Source organism: Thalassophryne amazonica, chromosome 9 (genome assembly GCF_902500255.1).
Source record: "Thalassophryne amazonica chromosome 9, fThaAma1.1, whole genome shotgun sequence".
In the NCBI taxonomy this organism is placed as follows: Eukaryota; Metazoa; Chordata; class Actinopteri; order Batrachoidiformes; family Batrachoididae; genus Thalassophryne; species Thalassophryne amazonica.
This window is the reverse complement of record NC_047111.1, coordinates 22,624,246-22,651,010: the sequence shown is the minus strand read 5'-3', so window position 1 is coordinate 22,651,010 and position 26,765 is coordinate 22,624,246. Positions and strand designations below refer to the sequence as shown.

At 37.6% G+C, this 26,765-nt stretch overlaps 1 protein-coding gene across 1 annotated transcript in view; it reads right to left on the bottom strand.

Moving 5' to 3' along the window:
- The window catches only part of castor2 (cytosolic arginine sensor for mTORC1 subunit 2), a 50,985-nt gene extending 39,705 nt beyond the window's left edge, over window positions 1–11,280 (bottom strand). The window contains exon 1 of the mRNA XM_034177759.1: window positions 10,993–11,280. Within this exon, the coding sequence (XP_034033650.1) occupies window positions 10,993–11,105 (113 nt within the window). The 5' untranslated portion in view covers window positions 11,106–11,280. The remainder of the gene's footprint in view (window positions 1–10,992) is intronic.
- Between the last annotated feature and the right edge of the window lie 15,485 nt (window positions 11,281–26,765).

Below are 26,765 nucleotides of genomic sequence, written 5' to 3'. Positions count from 1 at the left end.
TCAGCACTGTAGCCAGGCTGACAAAGAGTCAGAGCTCTATTGAGCTGAGTATTCCATTATCTTTAACTAGTAATGAGTTCATGACTTTCTTTGCTAACAAAATTTTAACTATTAGAGAAAAAATTACTCATAACCATCCCAAAGACGTATCGTTATCTTTGGCTGCTTTCAGTGATGCCGGTATTTGGTTAGACTCTTTCTCTCCGATTGTTCTGTCTGAGTTATTTTCATTAGTTACTTCATCCAAACCATCAACATGTTTATTAGACCCCATTCCTACCAGGCTGCTCAAGGAAGCCCTACCATTATTTAATGCTTCGATCTTAAATATGATCAATCTATCTTTGTTAGTTGGCTATGTACCACAGGCTTTTAAGGTGGCAGTAATTAAACCATTACTTAAAAAGCCATCACTTGACCCAGCTATCTTAGCTAATTATAGGCCAATCTCCAACCTTCCTTTTCTCTCAAAAATTCTTGAAAGGGTAGTTGTAAAACAGCTAACTGATCATCTGCAGAGGAATGGTCTATTTGAAGAGTTTCAGTCAGGTTTTAGAATTCATCATAGTACAGAAACAGCATTAGTGAAGGTTACAAATGATCTTCTTATGGCCTCGGACAGTGGACTCATCTCTGTGCTTGTTCTGTTAGACCTCAGTGCTGCTTTTGATACTGTTGATCATAAAATTTTATTACAGAGATTAGAGCATGCCATAGGTATTAAAGGCACTGCGCTGCGGTGGTTTGAATCATATTTGTCTAATAGATTACAATTTGTTCATGTAAATGGGGAATCTTCTTCACAGACTAAAGTTAATTATGGAGTTCCACAAGGTTCTGTGCTAGGACCAATTTTATTCACTTTATATATGCTTCCCTTAGGCAGTATTATTAGACGGTATTGCTTAAATTTTCATTGTTACGCAGATGATACCCAGCTTTATCTATCCATGAAGCCAGAGGACACACACCAATTAGCTAAACTGCAGGATTGTCTTACAGACATAAAGACATGGATGACCTCTAATTTCCTGCTTTTAAACTCAGATAAAACTGAAGTTATTGTACTTGGCCCCACAAATCTTAGAAACATGGTGTCTAACCAGATCCTTACTCTGGATGGCATTACCCTGACCTCTAGTAATACTGTGAGAAATCTTGGAGTCATTTTTGATCAGGATATGTCATTCAAAGCGCATATTAAACAAATATGTAGGACTGCTTTTTTGCATTTACGCAATATCTCTAAAATCAGAAAGGTCTTGTCTCAGAGTGATGCTGAAAAACTAATTCATGCATTTATTTCCTCTAGGCTGGACTATTGTAATTCATTATTATCAGGTTGTCCTAAAAGTTCCCTAAAAAGCCTTCAGTTAATTCAAAATGCTGCAGCTAGAGTGCTGACGGGGACTAGAAGGAGAGAGCATATCTCACCCATATTGGCCTCTCTTCATTGGCTTCCTGTTAATTCTAGAATAGAATTTAAAATTCTTCTTCTTACTTATAAGGTTTTGAATAATCAGGTCCCATCTTATCTTAGGGACCTCGTAGTACCATATCACCCCAATAGAGCGCTTCGCTCTCAGACTGCAGGCTTACTTGTAGTTCCTAGGGTTTGTAAGAGTAGAATGGGAGGCAGAGCCTTCAGCTTTCAGGCTCCTCTCCTGTGGAACCAGCTCCCAATTCAGATCAGGGAGACAGACACCCTCTCTACTTTTAAGATTAGGCTTAAAACTTTCCTTTTTGCTAAAGCTTATAGTTAGGGCTGGATCAGGTGACCCTGAACCATCCCTTAGTTATGCTGCTATAGACGTAGACTGCTGGGGGGTTCCCATGATGCACTGTTTCTTTCTCTTTTTGCTCTGTATGCACCACTCTGCATTTAATCATTAGTGATCGATCTCTGCTCCCCTCCACAGCATATCTTTTTCCTGGTTCTCTCCCTCAGCCCCAACCAGTCCCAGCAGAAGACTGCCCCTCCCTGAGCCTGGTTCTGCTGGAGGTTTCTTCCTGTTAAAAGGGAGTTTTTCCTTCCCACTGTAGCCAAGTGCTTGCTCACAGGGGGTCGTTTTGACCGTTGGGGTTTTACATCATTATTGTATGGCCTTGCCTTACAATATAAAGCGTCTTGGGGCAACTGTTTGTTGTGATTTGGCGCTATATAAAAAAAAAATTGATTGATTGATTGATTGACTTTGTGTTCGTCTGTTTATTTCTGCAAAAGCGCTCTTTTGCGCGCGGTGCTGTTCTGCATACAGAATGAGGTGGCCGTTTTATTATATACACCTGTGGATCATTTTCAATATATATATTTCTTTATTTCTTCCGCAGCTTACAAGTCACCATGATACAACTTTTAACTTTGTGTTATGTCTTCAAAATCGCTCTTTTGCGCGCTCTCTACCTGTGCTGCCACACAGCTCCTGCTCTGAGCTGCTCCACTGGAGTTATTATCTTCCATGGCTTTAAACACACATCCACTTTCACGGTCACCCAAATTTTAACTTTGTGTTCGTCCAATATTGACTGAAATATCACTCTTGTGAGCTGGCGTTCTGCCTAAATGCTCGTTTGAAGCGTGATGAGGAGTCACTACTGCCTCATTGCGCACACACGGCGGAGCTCATGTGATACATTAATTCCAGAAGTGATTACAGGTATTTTCGGCATCCAAGGTTTGACAGAAAATGATTAATCCGCTACAAAATAATTATTTTATATAGAGTCCAGCGCACAGAGCAGGTGGAATTTGGTGCGCAAAGAGGAGACCCGCTCCAAAAATAGCCTCTCAGGTCCTGCCTCAGTGCGCACACAGTGATCCATTAACAAGATATTAAATGAACATACTTTTACATACAACAGACATCAACATACAGACATACTTTTATAGCAAGGAACTGTTTTATCAAGCTATAAAAAACATTAAAAATAATTACCTTAAGCTGTTCAAAATACATCCCACATGGAGCAGGAAAGAGAGGGAAAAAAGTGTCCAGATGAAGGAGTCCTCTGTGATGCCAGAAGTGATTAGAAGTGTTTTCAACATCCAAGGTTTGGCAGAAAATGATTAATCCACAACAAAATATATAGAGTCCAGCGCACAGAGCAGGTGCAATTGTGTGCGCAAGAGGAGGAGCCGCTCCAAAAATAGCCTCTCAGGTCCTGCGAAGGTGCCAGGCGCACGGATAATGGACTTTTTGCAGACTCGTAAGCACCACGCAAATGCCTCTAAGCCGTCGCAGTAACTCAACACAAACTGCGCCACGCTGTTGTTGCTAAATTTTGAATCTTGAAATCTTGAAATTAGCGCCATGCTCAGAGAGGAGCCTCGTTAACTGAAGATAATGCCTCTAAGAGCCACTCTGAGCCACTATAATGCCACGATAGCTCACGAAACAAAAAAACAGGGTGCGTGGCTCCTTCTTCACTCGGTGGGACCGAGGCTAAAAGGTGAAGACATGAAGCTAAACAATGATGAAAAATCACAGCTGGTGGGTAACTGACACATAACAAATCGTCTTTGTGGACTATTGTTATTTAAGGACCTGCTACGTTTTCCAGCTGTGATCAGTTTGCATAAATGCTAAACAGACTTGCAACTTGTAATGCTGAGATCACAATCATACAAAGTAATCTGTTTAGAACTGTTTTACATTTACATCCCAACAAATATATACGTAACGTTATGTAATGACTGGCATTTGCAACTGTTCACTTGTTCCGGTAAAAGTATCAGGATTACATTGCCGTATTGGACAGCAATAAAGAGCTACGGTCCGAGTTATTTCTTCACTGCAAGATCACACACACACACACAAAAAAAATTAAACCAATTCCATAAATAAAAAATAAAAGTGCTCACATTCAAGTACATTTTATTTTTTGCAACCATTATCACTCAAGACAATACGGAGACATCTTGAAATGTCCACTCAAGTAACTGGACTTGTATAGTCTTCAACATGTTCTGTCACAGAAACAACAAATAAATTTGAGGAAAACACTTTTTTTGACTGGCACCAACTTGTTTTTTTCTTCTTACCGCTGTTACCAATGCACATGCTCACAGGATGGGTAAGGTCTATATCGTACTCGTATATAGTGCCTTAAGGTAATATGTTATGAATTGGCACTCTAAGAATAAATTGAACTCAAATGACTGGCTGCTACAGGATCACAAGTTTGGAAATTAGTTAGCGGTCTTCTTAAATTTTCGACATCAGTGGATGACTGAAAAATTGTTTTAATGATTAAATGCCAGTTTGAAGTCTATCTCAGAACATTTGCAATCCACTTATGAGTTAAATGAGGATGTTCCATCTGAAGCCACAAACTACATCAGCGTGGCTGTTTTTATAACACAAGTGCTCCCGTGTGTCAGTTTCATCATCCCACAGGCAGGCGTCATCGGGTCTGTGAAACAGAGTAAATCCTGGATGCAAAATAACCTTATATAAAATGCTACCACTTGAATTCTTAGTTTACAATATTCAATTGGATTCAATTACACTGCAATCACACTGGTGATGTGCAGCAGGTGCTAAACCGAATGTTACAATGTTTAAAAAGAGCATGACGGCAACATCTGTCACCACGGGATTGTGAAAGCTGCAGCCGCACACCATGACGATACGTAAATTTGAACTTTTTTCACATCAACAAGGACAAACTGGATGTTAATTTTCCTTGAGTGATTGAGTTGTGCACTTCTTTTTTTAAATGTAAGTTAAATTTTTCATCCTTTTGAAGAAATAAGGAAAGGCAACCACCTGATAATGAATGTAGTTGTTAAGTGCACAAAAATTTTGATTAAAATAGAGTTTATTTTTAACTGTGGGCATTTACATATATTTTTTAAAATAAGTGCACTTCAGACAGAGTGAAGACTTATTAAAGTACAGTAAACAAAGGTAATAACTTATATTTTAATTTAAGTTGAGCAACTCTGAACACAATTTGTTATGAATGGTATAATATATACACACACACACACGGCTACATCTGTCTGTCTGTCCGTCCAGGATAAACTCCCAAACTATAATATGTAGCCCTAAATGCTATATATATAAAACAAACTAGTACCATTTTTTTTAAAGTTGAACTGAAAATTACCCCCAAAATAGCCTTTTATTTAAGACCATACAGTGTTATACCATGTGCGATAAACTCCCAAACTATAATATGTAGCCCTAAAAACTATATACGAGGTCTGTTAGAAAAGTATCCAACCTTTTTTTTTTTTTGCAAAAACCTGATGGATTTGAATCACGTGTGCTTGCATGAGCCAACCTTGAACTTTCATGCGCATGCATGAATTTTTTCACGCCTGTCGATTGCGTCAGTTGCTGGCAAGCAGCCTTTGTGTGAGGTTGTGTGTAGTACGCTCGACGGATTTCCATTGCAAGGAAAATGGCGGAACGACTGGAGCAGCACTACTGAATCAAATTTTACCAGAAACTGGACGACAGCCAGGTGGAAACCATTCGGAAGATTCAGACTGCTTTTGGTGGCTTTTCAGTCGTGTGACTATCCGAGAAATTGTGGAAGAGGTGGACATCATTTTCCGGAGTCCAGCATGTCCTGTGAGACTTCAACACGGAGGTGCTTTTGCTCCGCCATTAGCAGCTTCGGCATGAATTTCACCGCCACTCTTTTCATGGCCAAATCTTCTGTCACAGTGGAATGTGCCGAAAAAGTGCTAATGTCCACCTCTTCCGCAATTTCTTGGATAGTCACACGACGGTCCCGCATCACCACAGCGTTCACTTTGGAAATGATCTGGTCATTTCAGCATGTTGATGGCTGACCGGAGTGTGGCTCGCTCTCCACTGTTGTGTAGACGTCTTTAAACCGGTTGTACCACTCCTTAATCTGTGTGATGCCCATAGCATCGTCACCGAAAGCCGTCTGAATCTTCCGAATGGTTTCCACCTGGCTGTCGCCCAGTTTCTGGCAAAATTTGATTCAGTAGTGCTGCTCCAGTCGTTCCATCATTTTCCTTGCAATGAAAATCCATCGAGAGCACTACACACGTCCTCACACAAAGGCTGCTTGCCAGCAAATGATGCAATCGACAGGGGTGAAAAAATTCACGCCTGCGCCCGAAGGTTCAAGGTTGGCTCATGCACGCACACGTGATTCAAATCCATCAGGTTTTTGCAAAAAAAAAAAAAAAAAAAAAAAAAGGTCGGATACTTTTCTAACAGACCTCGTATATTCTGAATCATGACATGGGGAACAAACTGGTACCATTTTTTTTTAAAAAATTGAACTGAAAATTATCCCCAAAATAGCCATTTATGTAAGACCATACAGTGTTGTACCATGTGCTTTTCATGCTGCCACTTCTGTCTTTCTGTCTGTCCAGGATAAATTCCCAAACTATAATATGTAGCCCTAAAAACTATATATATTCTGAATCCTCATGACACGGGGAACAAACTGGTACCATTTAAAAAAAAAAAAAAGTTGAACTGAAAATTAGCCCCAAAATACCCGGCTGTGGGTATGACCAGGCAGATTCAAATTTCCAGTCCTGTATGTGTGTTGGCCATCTCTGTTTATTTAATCCCTTTCTACAGCTACTTTATGTTCTCAACTGTTAAGCACCTGATTACATTCATTTTATGTTTGTAAAATTGCAATGTAAAAACAGTGAAATACACCACCTCAATTTTGATTCATTGATATTTGGGTGATTCTTTAACTACGGGCACTATTGGCCTTGTAAATGTAATTTCCACCACACCATTGCCTTACAACATAAAACGCCTTGGGGCAACTGTTTGTTGTGATTTGGTGCTATATACATGTGCTCTGATGTCACTGTTTATCTCCATAGAAACTACCCAAACAATCTTTCATACAAACTGTTTAAAGGGACATTACAGTGTTGTGGTGGAAATTACGGCAATAGTGTGGGACAGCTACATTTTGTTTAAAAAAATCACAACAGTTGTATGACATTGAATACCCCAATTATGTTTTGATTATTTTACTGATATTTTATAACATAAGAAAAAACGTTTCTTTACCATTCATTTTTATCACTTAAGATCAAAAGTCTGGGTATGGGACAAGCACAAAACGGCAATATTTGCATATAATGATGCTGAAAAAAGGTGAAAAAGTCATCATAGACTACTAGAACAAAGTTCTTAACACACTTTCATTGTAAAGATAACTATAAAAGTGTGAAATTTCCCCTTTTTTCTGTTTTTCATACAATATGATCAAAGGACATAAGTGCCCATAGTCTAAGAATCACCCATTTACATTTACTGTTACCTACCTTTTTTGTGTAATTTTGTTATAAATTTGATTGCAAAACAAAGTCTGCATGAAGGACTTCAAATGTGTTTGTCTTTTAACCAAGTATTTCCACTTAGTTTGGGGAGTCCACCTCCTATAGGCTGCTGGACAAACTTTAGCCCATTAACTATTATATTTACAAGACATCAGCATTACAAAAACAAATGTTGGCCAGTTGTTTTGATTAAAATGATTGGTATTTGGCTTATGTCTATACACACACATATATATATAAAATTTATTTATTACTACAAATTATATTTTCAGATTTAAAGGAAAAAGAAAAACACAGTATCAGCTGCCTGCTCGCTAAACATCAGTCTTTGAAAACAGTTGAAAGGTAACATTAATAGATGATATTTGGTCCTTAACACTCAGATTCCATCGTTTGTTGTATAATCAATTAAATAATTCTGCAAACAAACCAAACATGTTTTCATTTGGGTGAACAATGGAGGCTGCTGACAGAGATGAGTCTTTTTTTTTTAATTGATCAACATCCTCAGTAATGTGTGTTTTTTATCAGTAAATTGATTACTTCAGCACAGAGACTTGATTGTTTGGACTGTCAGTAAACTGAACTAATTATCTGGTTGGTGATAAAGCTGCAGGTCAGACGCCCTGATGTCACGACCACGCTGATGAAGATACACCACTGCAACGTGCAATACAGGTCTGGATAAAACCATGGCCAGCGGTAATGATTGTTATTAATTATTCAGGTTCGACAAATGATTTCACACCTAAAGTACAGGGTCAAATTCACCACATGATATAAACATCACAATCATCATGTTGAAGATTTCCCATTTTCAGATGTTTTCACTGCTGTATAAAAAGTGAAAAATACAAAAACATATATAGAAATAAAACTAATCATATAATACTGTTCATGAAAGAAAGGAAAAGCTTAGGCTCACCATTAAGCCATGTTGTCAAACTCGAGGCTCGTGGGCCAAACAGGACACACAGTAGCTTTTTTAAACAATATTTTAATAGAATTTTTGAGTGTTGCACACAATGAAATTAAGAACAGTTTATGGTCAATGAAAGAGAAACAGAAGCTATCAACCATTAACCAAAAATAGAATAAAAACATCTGAATTGCCCTCGCACCCTCAACACACACACACACACACACACACACACACACACACACACACACACACACACACACACACACACACACACACACACACACACAAAAGCACTCAACAGTATACGACACTTTCACAAAGATTACGCACCTTGATGTCTGCAGGCAAAGATGATTAATTTAACAACTTCAATCATAAATTGAGGCTTTTGTTGAATGCAATACCCACATTCAACACAAGGGCGCTACCGGCTGTAAAGTGACATGCCATGACATGCCCAGGGTCTGTATGGCCGACCCAGAGCATATCCAAAATGTGATTATTGAAGGTGTTTGCTTTTTTCTCTCCTCTCCTTCCCTTGTCATGAAACACTACTCACCATTTCATCTTTGACACTGTTTAAGTGAACCCAGGTTTACCGGTGTAACAGTATATCCCACCCCCCAGGCAACATTCCTACAGGGCAGCACTGATTAAACCAAAAATTGATAAGGCCCCTATCAGGATAGAGCAACCTTTAAACTATAGATTTCATGGATGTTTTATGGTCACAGATGAAGCAGTTTGACTGATGGTGAATGATACTGGTATTCGGATATCCTAGGACAATTTCTCCCCCAGGGGGAAGATATCCTTGGGGGGGTTATCCAGGTGGGAAGATAAACTGTTACACCGAGCTTCATTACAACCTGCAAGACATGACGTATAAAGATCCACAAGAACACAGAGCAGGTCAGATATTTGTAAAGTACCACTGCAAATGTGTGTTTTATGGTAAAAGCACCAGATTTTGCACAGAACTGACTTTTTCTCACTCAGAAAAACAAAAAGACTCAAAAATTATTAATAGATTATGAAAATAGATGGTGATATATATATATATATATATATATATATATATATATATAATCAATGTTTAGGGAGTTCGTAAAGAGGGGTGTGTTGTTTTATGATAGGTTACAGCTTGGTGGGCCACTGTAGCAGTTAACTATGCTAAAATGTTGCTCATCTCATTTCTTAACTAGTTAGCTAACTTAGCTACTTGAAAAAAATACATTTGTACTATCCACACTCATCGTACAACTAACAGAAAACTTAATTTGTCTGTTTCTCCCAATCCGTTAATGATTTATTAACTCGCAACTTTGTAAACTTGAATTACATGACATTATGTGACATCGATCCCCGTTTTGGCTGCCAATTAGAGGTGGGCGGATCGATCCTAATATCGATAATATCAATACCAACGCTGGTATTGATACTGAACGATCCTCGTGTAAAAAGATCGATACTCAAGCTTTTTTCCTCTCCTGCATGCACTGACTGCTGCGCATGCAGATTCATCAAAGTCTACTCTCTGTCTGTAAGAGCAGCGCTGCGCTGTGTCACACAACATGGAGCAGCGCACCCTCCCCCTTTGGTCTTTTGTTGTTGCGCCGTCACGTGGCTCAGTGGCGCCAGCCAACGGCCATGCTGGCAGGCTCAGCCTGGCCCACGCACTCAGCACTCTCCTCGAGTCAGCCCTCTACCTCAGGACAGTTTGTTTTAAGTTGTGTTGAGTGATATTTTTTAACAAAAATGTCGATTGTAATAATAAAGTATTTTGTTGTCACGTATATTGTTTGGAGAAATTCTATCCTAGGTCTTTTGGATCTATGAAACTTAAATATGAAAAAGTATCTGTATCGGCGATACTGGGCCTGTATTTACTTGGTATGGGATCAATACCAAAATTCCCGGTACCGCCCACCTCTACTGCCAACATTAAAGCAGCGTGTGATTGGCTGCTGGCACAATTTTACGTCACAAATGAAATCATCACAAATAACATTTTTATAAAATGCTAATTGTCGTCTTTTTAGCGGATAAGCTAATAACGGCAATTGCATAAAAATCTAACAAAAATCTTTTCTGCGAGTTTGACACCAAAGTACTCGTGAGCGCGATTTAATCACACTTAATGCACATAAATTAACTACAGTAAATAAATGTACTTCCTTGTAAGTAAAGGTTTGTGACTAACGTTAGTTTTCAAGCTACAACAAAAAATGTCATAATATAGATATACATTATGTATATCTATATTATGACATTTTTCAGACAGGATTTCATAGTGAGGGGAAAAAAGACGCTGATTAAAGAGAATGTTTTGTTTGACAGCTTTCTAAAAACATTTAAATTCTTCATCCTGCTGTGAGAAAAAAAAAAAAAAATCAGTTTTTTGTTTAATGTGATTTCAGGCAGAACAGCGCCCCCTTCATGTCGTCGCACAGTCTAAATAAATATAATTTCAGTGTCTATTTAAATTAAAATCAAAGAAATTCTACTTGAAAATAACACCACATATTATTATTAATTGGCTAAAAAAATGCAGAATAAATAATGAAATCCGCAATAGGATTTGGTTCAAACATTTGTGGAAGTTTATGTAGAAACATGTTTAAAAATAAAAATTCCTGCTCCCCCCCCCAAAAAAAGGAAGATAAAAAGAAAGAGGCCTAAAACATGAAGAAAAAAAGAGCATTAAAGCAGCTGCTTCACATTTGCACGTCTTTGGTCTTTTTTTTTTTCAGAAGTTTCTCACCTTGTTTTGGAGGCCAAGAAGGCGAGTTTGATTAATCCGTGAGTGCAAATCTGGATCCCCTCTTTTTCTATACTCGCCACTTTCAGGCTGTGCTCTAAAATGTGCAGTTCCATCGTTTCCGCCTTCTCATTAGACTAAAAATACAAACCGAAACACTGTCAAACAAACATGCATAAATAAATAAATACACGGCAGCTAAGAAGTGTTAAAGAGAGAAAGAAAGGGGGAAGCAGGGTGGAAGAAAGAAAGCAAAGAGGTAAAACGGATCTGCTGTCAAGTTACCGCGCAGAAGCACACTTCTTATCGACGCCTTTCAAAATAAGAGCTTGCATGGACGTTAAAGCTTGATAGCTGTTTTTTAGGAATCTACATTTTTAAAAAAGGTGCGATCAACTGACAGCAGCAAAATGAGACAGGAAAGGCAAACGTTGTTTCTATATTTATTTGATTTCTATACTAAAAAGTAGGGATAGCGAACCATTTTTTGAGTTACCAAGGAAGAAGAATTTTGTTTTGGCATTTTCATCACTGCACAACTCTACTGGTTTAATACTCTACTTTAAAAAAAAAAATTATATATATACATTGTTAAGCTTAATTTGTAGAAACGTAACAAAGTAACTCGTGTTTGTGAGGCAATTGCTTGTTTCGAGCTATGCTTTTATTCTGATGGGAGAATTTTAAATCGGAAGTGAGTCTGTTGCTGGCTTTATATAGCTTGTCACACAGCTCAGCTGCGCTGGTGTTTGCTCTCAGACTGCAGCTGCTCCGACTGAAACAAACAACTTGCCATTCAAAAGAAGGGGGCGTGTCTGCAGTACAGCGAGGCATGATGGGTAACGTAGTTTTCGGCATTCCATGCTGTTTAGCCGCTCAGTCTGTTTAGTAAAAGTAAGTCCCTTCAGCTGCTCCCCTGTTTTTGCACTTGGGGTCACCACAGCAAATCCAAGGTGGATCTGCATGTTGAATTGGCACAGGTTTTACTCCAGATGCCCTTCCTGACGCAACTCCACATTACATGGAGAAATGTGGCAGGGGTGGGATTTGAATCCGGAATCTTCTGCACTGAAACCAAGCGCATTAACCACTTGGCCACCACCCCTGCCTCAATCTATTTATAAAGTAATAAGATTTTTTTTTTTTAATCCCGTGGTTTCTGCTTTTTTGACCTGGGTTGCCGAAAAAACAGTTCTTTATTAGTTATTGTAATATTTATTTTAGTATTTAGTTGCTGTGTTTGTGTAGTTCATTAAATATTGAGCATTTTTTGCTGTTGTTGTATTGAGGTCATTTGCAGTTGTTCAAACCCTGGTTGTGACTGAGTGATAAAGTGTCCTTAAAACTGGTGATGCAATAGGGAAAAGTTGCACTATGTATAGTCTCTCCAATCACAGCCTCAGAAACCTTCTTAACTCTTCCTGTGTTACTTGTCTTGGAGGCTTCCCTCACATTTCTGTTCTTGCACACTCGGTTTCTAAGAACTGTCTGGACCGTTTCACTGTTTGAATTTAGTAATTATTGATGTAAATGAAGTCAAAGACATGTTTAGGGACTTGGAAATGTTCATGTATCCATCCCCTGACTGACCTTTGACATTTTCCTAAATTCTCATACAGATTTGGTTTGTTTGCATTTTCTGTCTTTAGCATTCAGTGCATATTGAACTCAGTCCATATTTGCTGTTAAAAACGTGGTTCTTTTCTGTTCTGATTCTGGTACCAGAATTTTACGTGGGAAAATTCTACCTAACAGGAAGTTGCCTTGAAACCTCACGGTCAAAGTGATCAGACACTTTAATGCATAAACAGGTAGTTTGTTTATTTATTTATTTATTAGGTTTATGCAGTGCTTGCAGAACCATCAGAACCTCCTGCACAATCCTTTCTCTTCACAGGCTGAACAGTTTGTCATCTGGATATGTGAAATCCCATCCCTGAACACGGTGCCTGAAGGCCTCGTTGTCTGTCTCCAGCCAGAAAACTAATTACAAGACCAATTAGTTTAAACAGCCCACAACAAAGTATTAATTAAGAGCCACAGCAGACAGGACTGTTTGGCCCGAGAAGAGTGTTTTCCCCTGTGAAACATCCAGACGTGTCTCAACACAAACGTCAGAAATTAACAGCCACACTGAAAGTGAAACCAGGAACATGATTTTAATTGCTGTTTATGTTTGGAACAAACCCAGCCCGTGGACCCGGTTTCCACACATTGGTATAAAAAATAATCCAAAACATCCAGTAAATAAATAAAAATCCTGTTGACTTTAAACATTACAGACGTGACATGTGTCACCAAAACAAATGTACAAATAAAATATGATCCATCTTTGTTTGTGCCAAATGTGAACCTGACAGATGAGCACATGTTGCTCTGCTCTCATTCTGCTTCCTGGAAGAGTTTTTCTTTTTCCACATTAACGCTGTGAAGGACCAAAGAGAAGAAACCAGCTGACAGATGTCTGTAAATAACAGCTGAAAGCCAAAAAAAAGAGAGAAAACATCCTTCAAAAGAACATTATGTTCATTCAAGTTGTTCTTTAGTGTGCATTCTTATGTGCATGCTGTTTATTGCACATAATCTGTTAAAAGCACCAGAAAGAGAGAATTCTTCAGAACTAAAACACTATGCACAGTGATGCACAATCACATAATAAAAATAACAAAATAAAATAACAGCCAGAAAGTAATAACTAATAGAAAACCATTTTAATAACTGTCATATTATTTATGTTGCTGTTCTTGTCTGGGGCTGGCACTGTGTGGACAAACATGGGGTGTGAACGTTTTCACAAAAGATGCAGATGTTAAAATGTGGTTCCAAGCAAAAAAATCTGTCTGGTGAAAATACATCATCAAGATGTCTAATAATGTGTGGTTTGGCACAAAAATGCATGACAAACATGAATCATGCAGTCCAACCTGATAACAGATAAAGAAACCTCACACCAGCTGAATCACAGTGCACATATAGAGCACATAACAGGCTCAGCACACATGACAGTAAAAGCAGCAGTCAGCAGGTCTCAGAATGTCCTTCATTCAGGAATTTACATGTGATGTGCACGTCAAAAGCCAGGTTGTGCGGCTGCACTGTCAGTGCATGAAAGTGCCGTGCTGTGTGAACACGCTTCACACACCACGACCTAGTTTCATAAAAAGCAGACTTTAATCTTTTAGTCAGCTAAGCTTACTTAGTCGACTACAGTTAGTCATCAACATTATCCATCTAATCTATGTTTCGACAGCTAAACTTGTACATTAGCCATCTTACTTTAGTCAACGATTTTCACGCACATAATTGGCCTCACCAGTACAGTTGCCAAGAAACACGTCCAATGTGAGACAGTTTTGTTTACTTCCAAGTTGGTCCTTCTGCTACAAACATGACCGAGGCCGCTGCAGACGATGTCCATAAACATCTCCAATGGATTATTCCAGTCCCGGAACACCCACTCCCACATCATGTCTATCCTTACTTCCTGCTCCATCAAGTAGTGGTACATGATAGCTGCCTTTTTTCCAGTTAAGGCACTGAAGTTTTGTAGACTAAAATAAGATTAGCCTCCTCTGTACCAGGCTCAAAACTTTAATCGGGTAACGAAAAACCTTAGCCGGCTAATCACTTTGTACAATGACTAATGTCAAAAATGAGTCGGCTAAGTGAGTTTAGTCCACGAAGACTGCTTTATGAAATCGGGCCCAGAAGTGTTAATAACACAATAATGTCATGCTCCTGCCCATGATGGGTTCATGTCCTGAATCTTGTGTTTTATTTATATCAGGTTGCCATTGTCATGCTTCAGTTATGTTTTGTCTTGTTTTTATTTATTTTTGATGTTTCATGGGCTTGCCACGTATTTAGTTTTGCTTATTGTTTATTATTTGCTTTCACTCTTGGTCCCTTAGTTGCTTTAGTCTTAGGTTCATTCTGTTTATCACATTTATTATATTGTGCTTTAGTCACAGGGTTTTGTTACTATTTATTTTCAGTGCTTCTTTTCTGTTATGTCAATTCGTTATTTATTGCACTTTCTGTTTATCAGTTATCTTGTTTCATTAATTGCATTATTCTGTAGTCATCTGGTTTGTTTATTCTCTGTTTGTCAGTAATTTATTTTTGCTCATCTCATTTGTGATTTCAGTTATGCTTTAATGTCAGGTTTTGTTTCCAGTTCTCATGTTCATGTTCTGTTCCTGATCCTGGTTATAGTTGCATTTTAGTCTGTCCATGGTTTTTGTTTTGATTGCCCCTGCACCAGATCTTGTGTCTTTGTCTCTTTCATCACTCCACTCTGTGTTTTCCTGCCTTCACTTTCTTGCACTGTGCACAATCTTTGTCTTCCCCGGTCACGCCCGTTCCAGAACCTTCACTGACACCTGCACCTTGTTTCACTGATTACACCACCAGTTATTTAAGCCCTCACAGTCTCACAGCTCACCACCAGATCGTTGACTTTGTCACTTTCCAGCCTCTGTCTCACGTCTTGTTTTGTCCATCTTATCAGTATTTTGACCTTGCCTGTTTTTGACCTTGAGTTTTGTCTTGCCTTTGATTGCCCATACGCTGTGTATTTTGACCTGTGCCTGTTTTTGACTACGCCTCTGTTTCTTGTCTGCCTGCTACCACTGCCACGCTTCTGGACCACACGTGTACCAACTACCTGCCTGTTGAGCCAATTAAGTCCCTTTTTGAACTCTATCAGTCGTGTGAGTTTGCAGTTGTGTCCTACAGTTTGTGCCACGCCTGATAAATAAATGTCAATTCAACTGCAATTCAACTTCCTGCATTATGCCTCTTTTTCTAGATGATTCTTGCTTGCATCACCAATGCAGATCTGTTTCTTCATAAAAAAAAAGTCTCCATGACTTTCACTTTCATATGTTCAATGCTGCAGAACTGTTGACCTTGCACTCCAAACTAAAGTGAATGGCAAGTGAATGATTGATGTTATGGTATACCTTTAATATGCCCATGAATAATGAACAGTATAAACCAACTCCTTTGCATTCAGTTTACTCAACTGCAAGGTACTGGCCAGGACTTGGATATGCATAAAATTTGGACTTTTTTCATCTGATAATTTCAATTATGTGTGTTTTGGTCCTTTCGCCAAAGTGGATGGTCACTCGTTTGAGTCTGGTCTGCCTGAGGTTTCTTCCTACCAAAAAAAAAAAAAAAAGGCTGAAGGAGTTTTCCTGTGTTTCCTTGGGGCTTGGTAATGTTAGGCATCACCCTTGTGAAGCACTTTAGGGTGTATTTTGCTGTGATTTGAATTGATCTGAATTTTTTAAAACATCTACCACTATAAGCAGCAGGTTCGTTGTCATGTCTCACAGCAGCCTATACTCAAGGTTCTTGAAATATCTCTATCTGGTGGATATTTATCATTAGTGCAGGTACAATAGAATTTAATTAACAGGCTTTCTTTTCTTTCCCAAAAATGGCACAAATTCAGTTTCACACATGATGTCTTGGCAGATAAATGTGACTTCTAAGGTTCAATTAAAGTTGAAAAAAATAGAGCATTTTGAGTGCCTGTGATGCTTTGAAATGGCCAGCTACCATACAGGCCTGATTGGTGGATTGCTGCAGAGATGGTTGTCGTTCTGGAAGGTTCTCCTTTCTCCACAGAGGTATGCTGGAGCTCTGACAGAGTGACCATCAAGTTCTTGGTCACCTTCCTGACTAAGGCCCTTCTTCCGCGATTGCTCAGTTTAGATGTGCGGCCAGCTCTAGGAAGAGTTCTGGTGGATCCAAACTTCTTCCATTTATGCATGATGGAGGCCACTGTGCTCATTGGGACCGTCAAAGCAGCAGAAATGTTGCTGTATCCTTCCGTGTCTTGGAGGTCCTGTCTCAGAGGTCTACTGACAATTCCTTGGTTTGTGCTCTGACATACACTGTCAACTGTGGGACCTTATATGTAGACAGGTGTGCATCTTTCCAAATCATGTCCAATCAACTGAATTTACCCCAGGTGGACTCCATTTAAGCTGAAAAACATCTCAAGGATGATCAGGGGAAAAAGGATGCACCTGAGACTCATGAAAAAGGCTGTGAATACTTATGTACACGTGATTTCTTATTATCATTTTTTAAAAATAAATTCACAAAAATCTAAAAAAAACTTTTTTCACATTGTCATTATGGGGTATTGTGTGTAGAATTTTGAGGACAATTAATTTCATCCATTTTAGTACAAGACTGTAACATAATAAAATGTGGAAAAAGTGAAGCACTGTGAATATTTTCTTGTTGCATCATAAATAAATGAATAAATAAAATCCATTAAATTGCCTGTCAGGATCACAGATCAATTATTGTTTGCCATGACTTTGTGGCATTTTAATCAGATCATTGGATTTGATCAAATAAATTTGTGAACATGAACTCTTTTTTTTTTCAAAGTTAGGAAAGAACTCTGAAGTGTATCCTGCAGCCTAAATGCTTTTCAGACATTTAAAGTGGGGGATGGACGGGTGAGACGTAATCTCTAATCTCTTCCCCATGACTCGGATCAAATTCTGAGATCCACCACGGACTTGGTCCACATATCCCTGTTGCGTCCCAGTTCATGTGGAAACACTGTTTGATGATGAACAGACGTCACCATCAGCAGAACAAAATACCAAAGTCTGTTTCTAAACCAGGAGTCTTGTACATTACAGATATGTTGTCTGCTTCATATAAGAACAACAGTTTAAAAAAAATCCTCTGCTATTAAGGTCCTGTTGAAATCACTATAATCTCACACTCAGTCTACCACTTCAACTGTGACACAACAGTGCTAACTACTAAGCCTGCATGGCGCCCATCAAATCTTTCAGTTTTAATAGTTAAGATTATTGCTCATGCCTTGTTGGTTTGTTAGTGGGATTGGCGGCAGGTCACATGCAGTCAACAGTTTATTTTTTACAGTACATTTAGATCAGTTAAAAAAACTTCAAACTGAACAAATAGTTAATGAACTTTCCCTTAGCAAAAAGAAGTTTATTCAAGTGTACTATGAGTATAGTTATTTTTTTTTTTTACTAAAATTGAAGAAGTATACTTGAAGGTGACTTTTTATAAACTATATTTTTTATAATTAAGAATAGTATAGTGAAGTATACTTGGCTTATACTGAAAAGTATAAACAAAAGTCTAAGTCTAAGTACATTAATACTAAGACTTACACTTATACTTTAATACTAAAACTTATACTTTAGTATACTGTACTTTTTACCTCTTTCTTATTATTATGCACTTGGAGCAAGATATACTAAGTCAAGCCATTGACTCAAGTAACTGAAAAGAAGTCATAAAAGTACAGATTTTTTTTTCTATGTAGTTATTTATTTATGGTTCCAAAGGTTCACACTTTTCTTTTACCTTTTTTGACAAGGAAGGACTTTAATTCTCAGTTGAAGACGCTATGTTTACATTTTTACAGATAAGGTCTTGATCTTGGAGAGACCATTATGTTTACATTTTACATGCACTTTTTCCTTTAATTTTCTCCACAAAGGAAGGACTTGATTTCATAGGTCTTTGTTTTTGAAATGTTTGAAAATATATCAAACTTGTTTTCAATTCTGTCTTGTGATTTTTTAAATGCATCACACTCTTGTGTACATACAGTATGAATAAACTTTAAGAATACTTTAAGGAGTATATTTTCAGTATATAAATAGTAAGCTACAAGTAATATGCCAAGCAAAATTAAAGTATAAAAAGTAAAATAGTGAAATAACCAATGTGTATAACAGTATACTTAAGTATACGATAATAAACTAAAAATAGGGACTCAAAGTATACAACTAGTACAATGGCAGTATATCAATAAATGCACTTGTGGTATACTTTAAGCATAGGAGAGGGATATATCAAGTACATTGATAAGTGTACGTGTGGTATACTTTAAGTATACAAGAGGGATATACCAAGTACATTGATAGTATATAGATGACTGTACTTGTTATAAACTTGAAATGTTCCAATTTAGTCTGAAAAAGTATTAAATTTGTGTACTTTCTAGTATACTAACAGTACACAGTCTGTAGTATACTTGCTATACTTATACTGAAGCATACTTAATAAAATTAACTTTAAGTATACTACTTTTTGCTAAGGGACATGAACTCAAGTTGGTATCACAGCTATCACACAAGCTAGCTGTACATACACACAAGTATTAGAATACAAACTGCTCTAAAACAGATTCAAGTTTTTTTTATTTCTAAGAATTTTGGCAGCATTTTATTCATCAATTGATAAATTCTAATGTGTTTGTTGGGTTACATAGCCACAATGAGTCATTAAAACAGCTAGCTTAGCCAGTGTTAAGATAGCTCAAAGATAAATTGAGCTAATCTGTCAGCAAAGATTTTATTGTGACTGAATGGTACATCAATGTATGTTTGGAATACCTTATACTCAAGTACAGGAGGATTTTCGAATACAGATTATAAAACTGACTGTGTGACACAGATAGCCTGTATGCTAATTCCATGTTATTTGAGATGATGTAATTTGTGTTTTGGTGAAATACAAATAAAATGTAATTAAAAGACAGAAATTGACTTTATTATGCATGACAAAATAGAATAAAGGAGAACTGCTAAAAAAAAATTAAATACATAAATAAACAGACTATTACACAACATCAAGCAAAAATTTAGCTAAAGGAGCCAAATTTATTTAACTTTTTTTCTGAGAAGATTAATAGAAAAAAGTATTAATTTGTCAGAACGAATGAGTTTTTCTTTACATAAACCAGTTAAAAAAACTAAATGTAATCAGATATAAACTATTTGTATTATTTGCAGTTTTAATTACAAGGCTGTGAAAAGATTTTTAGAAGTTCAAAGTTTCTTCTTCAAAGATTTCAGACTTGTTGAACATCGGTTAGATTACTTAAGCAAATCCATAAACAGCCATTTGCAAAGTTAATAGATTTTCATTTGTGTGGTGCATCAGAATCAGAGCAGTGCAAATTATGCTTTCATGGAACATTAGCCCAATCGAAAATGTGTAGATGGCTGATTGATTACTTTGACTTTATAAAGAAAGTGAGCATGTTTGTTTTATAGCACTAAAATACAATTTGATATGTTGATAGCTGTGCAGTAAAGTAAAAAATCATATTAACAAGTTTTAAAAAGGAACCAAACCAACAAACAAGAAATTTTAATTCACATCACGCTTCAAGATAATCAATACAGCAGCCGAACAGGCAATGCAACAGTGTTCAAAGGTACAAAATGCTGTCCAGAAGAAAGACCAACTCATAGCAGAGAGCATCCACAGTTTAGTTATTTTTATACAGAAAACAGTATCAAACATTAGGCAAAGTTATTTCATGACAAAACCAAGACCATACGCATGCAGGTTTTTTCTGAATATTTAGCTTGCATACAAAGGCAGACAGATTAAGATGAAAATCACATCATTTGTTGTGTTACTGAAATAGAGAGGCGGGGGGCACTGTTGTGTTGATGGGGATATTGAAATGCCAGTGATCGCCAGTTTGTGTTGTACAAATGGATGAGGTTAATGAGGCTGCCCACACTTTCAAAAACTATGAACATTTCATTAACCAACAGCGAAGCTCTGACACCTTAAATCCAAATAAATAGTTTCAAAACTAACACATCAAGTGGAAACTCATTGCTTAGAAGGTAAACAAATGGTTATTAGTTCTGCTTGTCATTATTCACCAGTAGTTAACATTTCAGCTGTAATTAGTGAGTTATAGTTGAGGCAATAAAGACAGCCCTGACATGCTGTGAGAAAAAGAAGCTCAGACAGTCACTTCAGTGGCAACAGAGTAGAGCCAGAAATGTCTCCAGTGATTTGCAGAAAAATGATTCTTTAAGAAATTAAATACATACTATTATATAAAACAACCAAAGTATTGTGTGCTGGTTATTCCAAGCCAGTGAAAAAAAAAATTCCAAGAAGACAGGAATGATGGACAAAGGATCTATGTCCCGCTGAGGTAATGCAGAACAGCAGGCGGCCAAGTACAGAGCTCAGGGGTATGCCATATTTTACTGCAGCATTAATGTAGTATTACCACAGACAACAGGCATGCCTGGGAACCATCCCCACCATCAGAAAATACAGTTATCTTTTGCATCAAGGTGATACATGGGTGTGTCCTTGACCTTTTACATTTTCTGGGGCCCTCAACACTGAGGCAACTAACTGTTTGTTGGATAATCGTTACTGAAGCAGGCCACATGGCCAAAATGTCATCACTGATAATCCCTGTTAATACAAGTAGTACATCACATCCAAGTCTCTCTGAATAACCATTTGTTTGACACAAAGTGAAGCAGTACCCAAAGAGCCTATGAGGAGACCTACCAAAGGAATCTAGTCAAGCCCTTACATTGCTGGTTAGCCTCGTAGTGTTACAGTAACACAAGAAGGACCAGGACCCTGAAGACTTGAACCTTCAGTCTCCTGCAAAGGCATCAGTATCTTCAAGTACCTCTATCCAGGGAGCTCATAATTCCATAAGTTTTTCCCAGGTGTGTCTCCAGCTCAAAGGCCGAGGCCTCAGACACATGAATGTGACCATGGAGACAAGTTCTAAACTTTCACCACAAACAGATACACTTCTGGCGGCTGAGTGCAGGAAGTGAACGAAATACCTGGACCTTGGACTTGATCCAGCGCAAACAACGCACAATTTTCATGTAAGCATGTTTCAGCCGTATGGTACTCCTCCATCACCTTCTTAATGATGTAGTTAGTTAGTTTGTTAGTTTTAATGATGTTCTGTCACTCTGAGGATACATTTTCATCATGATGCAGAATCCTCAGTGGTACAAGTTATAAGAGCAATTTAACTTTGTTGCTAATCTGGATGTGGCTCCAACAGTCAAGCACAACATTTAACACTGTTTTGTTGTTGTTGTTGTTGTTTTTGCCAAAACCTCAAAAACAAATGAACATATTTTGTCACGTCATGCGAATGACCATCCAAAATGTTATTTGTTCCAATTTCAGAAAAAGTTGCCATTCTGGCAAATTGCTGCTGCACTTTGTGACATATTACAACTTTTTCTCAGATAATTACAATAACTATTCTCATGATATTAATACTTAAATCTTCATCTTTCTTGTGCATATTACAACATTTTTGTTGTAATGTTCAACTATTTTCGTGCAGTGTTACTTTAACCCTGAACTCTGATTCCCCTTCCAAAAGTTGCGCTAATACTCCATCGTACTCACAGCCACATGAGGTACAAGCCCAAACCAGAAAAAGTTGGAATAGTATGGAAAATGAAACAAATAAACAAAAAACAACAATCCCAAAATGTAGTGATCCTTACTTTGTCTTCTGTTTCATTGCAACAAGTACGAACCTAAAAACTCAAGACATTTCAAGTCCTGCGACACATTCCAAAAAAGTTGGGATGCTAAAGCATTTATCACTTTGTAATGTTGTCATTACTTGTCACAGCACTTAAAAAAACATTTGGCATTGCGGATACCAAGCAATCAAACGTTTCAGGTCTTATTTTGTCCCATTACTCCTGCAAACACATCTTAAGGAGTGCTGCAGTATGGGGTTGTCAATGGACATTTTGTTTCAAAATTTTCCACTTTCTCAATTGGGGATAGTCCAGACCAGTATCTGTACCCTCTTTTTTTTCCACAGCTATGCCTTTGTAATGTGTACAGAATATAGTTTTGCATTTTCTTGTTGAAAAATGAATGGACCTTCTTGGAAAAGATGTCTTGAAGGCAGCATATGTTGCTCTAAAATCTGTGTTTTTTCTGAATTAATGCTGTCACCACAGAGGTATACATTTTCTTTGCCGAGGGCACTGACACAAACCATACCATGACAAATCCTGTCTTTTGGACTTGTTACTAATAGTCTGGATGTTTTTTTTTTTTTTTGTCTTTGGTCCAGAGCACATCTATTTCTTCCAAAAAAGATCTGGAATTCTGATTTGTCTGACCACAATACACATTTCTATTGCCCATCTTTGTTGCTCAAAAACTCAGTCTTTAGCATATACAGTTATATCAGCTATTGATGAATGATGCAGTGCTGTCTGAGGGACCAGGGATCCTAGTGTTCGAAAGTGCGAGACTGGGCTGATAGGAAAATAATTTAAAAAACAGAAAAAAAAATTGAAAATGGGCACGTTTTGTGGTGCCCATTTTCCATGGTGCATGGAAAAAGCATGAAACTGGGCTGGAATTGGCCCCATTCCAACTTTTTTGAAATGTATTGCAGATCTGGCATGCTGGAATGGATACATATTACCAAATGAAATGAAGTTCACCACAACAAAACATGAAATATTTTGGGTTCATACTGTTTGCAATGAAATAGAAGTCAAAATAAATGTAAGAATCACTTTAAAAAAAATTGGGATTTTCCATATTATCCCAAATTTTCTGATTTGGGGTTGCCAGAAAGCTGGGACTTATTAGCTGTCAGCACACAGTAGTTTGGGTTACAGGTCATACTGTAAAAAATGTCATGTAACCACATGACACAGCTTCAAGTGTTAGACCTCAAAATAAATTATGCAAAAACAAACAAAAAAATACATAAATGAAAAAGGTAAAGTTAAACACTGCAACAGAACAGAAGGATTTGATGTAAAATGAAGCATCTGATAATATTTGATGAGCAAAATAAAAGAAGAAAAAGAAGAAGAAGAAGAAAGAAACCCTCTTTCGGACGGAGTTCAACCTTTTCGATTTCCCAAATGATCAATGCACTTGTTCACAGAGTGCGCACTGTGGAACCGAACAGGTTAAACATCATCTACATTATGTTTCACACACGTTTATCAGAGCTGATCACAATGAAAATAAATAAACTTATGCAACAACAAAATAACAATGCACATACACAGGTAACATTGTAAAAATCTTTGCCTGTCTCGGCCCTGCAAAGCTCGCACTGCACGACTGAAGAATTGCTGCGATTTTAGCAAGAGCTTGTGCGCCGCTCAGCAGCAAACTGCAACTTCAGCAACAACAGGCTGTTGTAAACAAGACATGCTTTTTTGTTTTGAAGCAATAGTTGATGTAAACGTTCTGTTTTAAAATTCTGCCCTTTTGACGTACAGCAGGTACGTTTTCATCCACATTTTCATCCAGGTGAAAATGCTGTCAGTGGGTTTTTGTGGAAATTTTTTTCGTGTAAACAATAAGATGCATATACCCTGATACTGACTCGTGTCGTACACGTGATCTTCAACACGCCACTCAGACTGTGCAACTTCTCTTCATTGGGGTTTTCTCAGAGTTTCATTATCGTAGCGGCGCCTTTGGGGTCACAAACCAGGAGATGGAAAGTAAGCAATCACACGTCTGAGATATCGGTCCTCAAAGTTCAGAAAACACAAAGAACAACAAAGGAAATTTACAGGAAGTGACAAATTCGAGATGCTGTCAAAGCAACAACACATTATGCTATCATTTGAAAGATTCTAGTCTTGGAAATAATTCAAACCATTATTTCAGAAACATTGATTTTGTGTTATCTTACAATTTACCTCTCAGCAGCTTGATTGAATTTAGTCAGAATTTGGTAATAGAGCTGCATAAAGATGTTATTTAAAACAAATTTCCATCAAATTCTCAAACGATTCAGAAGATCACCCCAAAATGAGATAAATCTGATAAAATTTAAAATTGTGATTTGGAATAATTTTTTGTCATTATTATTGTTGTTGCTGTTGTTGTTAAACATCGTGAGCGGCAGGGCATTACAAAAAATTCCAATCAATTTCTCAAAAGCTAAATTGTTTGAAACTGTCAATCAGACATATTCCAGGAACCAGATTTAAGTGGATCCACACTCAAAATTAAATTAAAGATATATAACTTGATCCAGATTAATGTGGATACCTTTAAATATGTGACTGGAACCAGATTTCAAATGAATCCCTTGTGATATTTAAATGGATCCAGGTTGAAGTGAATTAAGAAATTGAAATTGGTTTAATGTGGATCCCTTTAGATATGTAATTGAAACTACAACCCCAATTCCAATGAAGTTGGGACGTTGTGTAAAATGTAAATAAAAACAGAATACAATGATTTTCAAATCCTCTTCAACCTATATTCAATTGGATACACCACAAAGACAAGATATTTAATGTTCAAACTGATAAACTTTATTGTTTTTGTGCAAATATTTGCTCATTTTGAAATGGATGCCTGCAACACGTTTCAAAAAAGCTGGGACAGTGGTATGTTTACCACTGTGTTACATCACCTTTCCTTCTAACACTCAATAAGTGTTTGGGAACTGAGGGCACTAATTGTTGAAGCTTTGTAGGTGGAATTCTTTCCCATTCTTTCGTGATGTACGACTTCAGTTGTTCAACAGTCCGGGGTCTCCGCTGTCATATTTTGCGCTTCATGATGTGCCACACATTTTCAATGGGCGACAGGTCTAGACTGCAGGCAGGCCAGTCTAGTACCCGCACTCTTTTACCACAAAGCCACGCTGTTGTATCATGTGCAGAATGTGGCTTGGCATTGTCTTACTGAAATAAGCAGGAACGTCCCTGAAAAAGACGTTGCATGGATGGCAACGTGTGTTGCTCCAAAAACCTGGATGTACCTTTCAGCATTGATGGTGCCGTCACAGATGTGTAAGTTGCCCACGCCATGGGCACTAACACACACCCATACCATCACAGATGCTGGCTTTTGAACTTTGCACTGGTAACAATATGGATGTTTTTTTTTCTTCTTTTGTCCAGAGGACACGATGTCCATGATTTCCAATAACAATTTGAAATGTGGACTCATCAGACCACAGCACACTTTTCCACTTTGCATCTGTCCATCACAAATGAGCTCTGGCCCAGAGAAGGTGACGGCGTTTCTGGATGTTGTTGATGTATGACTTTTGCTTTTCATGGTAGAGTTTTAACTTGCACTTGTAGATGTAGCGACAAACTGTGTTAACTGACAATGGTTTTCTAAAGTGTTCCTGAGCCCACACGGTAAGCTTCTTTGCACAATGATGTCAGTTTTTAATGCAGTGCCGCCCGAGGGATCAAAGGTCACGGGCATTCAATGCTGGTTTTCGGCCTTGCCGCTTACATGTAGAAAATTCTCCAGATTCTATGAATTTTCTGATTATATTATGGACTGTAGATGATGGAATCCCTAAATTCCTTGCAATTGAATGTTGAGAAACATTGTTCTTAAACTGTTGGACTATGTTTTCATGCAGTTGTTCACAAAGTGGTGATCCTCATCCCATCTTTGCTTGTGAACGGCTGAGACTTTTTGGGATGCTCCTTTTATATCCAATCATGAGTGTCCTCAGTTCCCAAACACTTATTGAGTGTTGTTAGAAGAAAAGGTGATGTAACACAGTAGTAAACATACCACTGTCCCAACTTTTTTGAAACATGTTGCAGGCATCCATTTCAAAATGAGCAAATATTTGCACAAAAACAAAGTTTATCAGTTTGAACATTAAATATCTTGTCTTTGTGGTGTATTCAATTGAATATAGGTTGAAGCGGATTTGAAAATCATTGTATTCTGTTATTTACATTTTACACAACGTCCCAACTTCAGTGGAATTGGGGTTGAAAATTTGTGGATTAGAAAGTGGATCCATGTTCAAATGGATCTCTTGTAACTTTTTAATTGAACCCAATTCAAGTGGATTCCCTGCGAGATTAAAGTGGATCCAGATCTGTTTTACTGATGTACACATTGATAAAGGGAGTGCTAATTTTGACAAATTAGAGCTCCAAATATGCAACAGTCCTAAT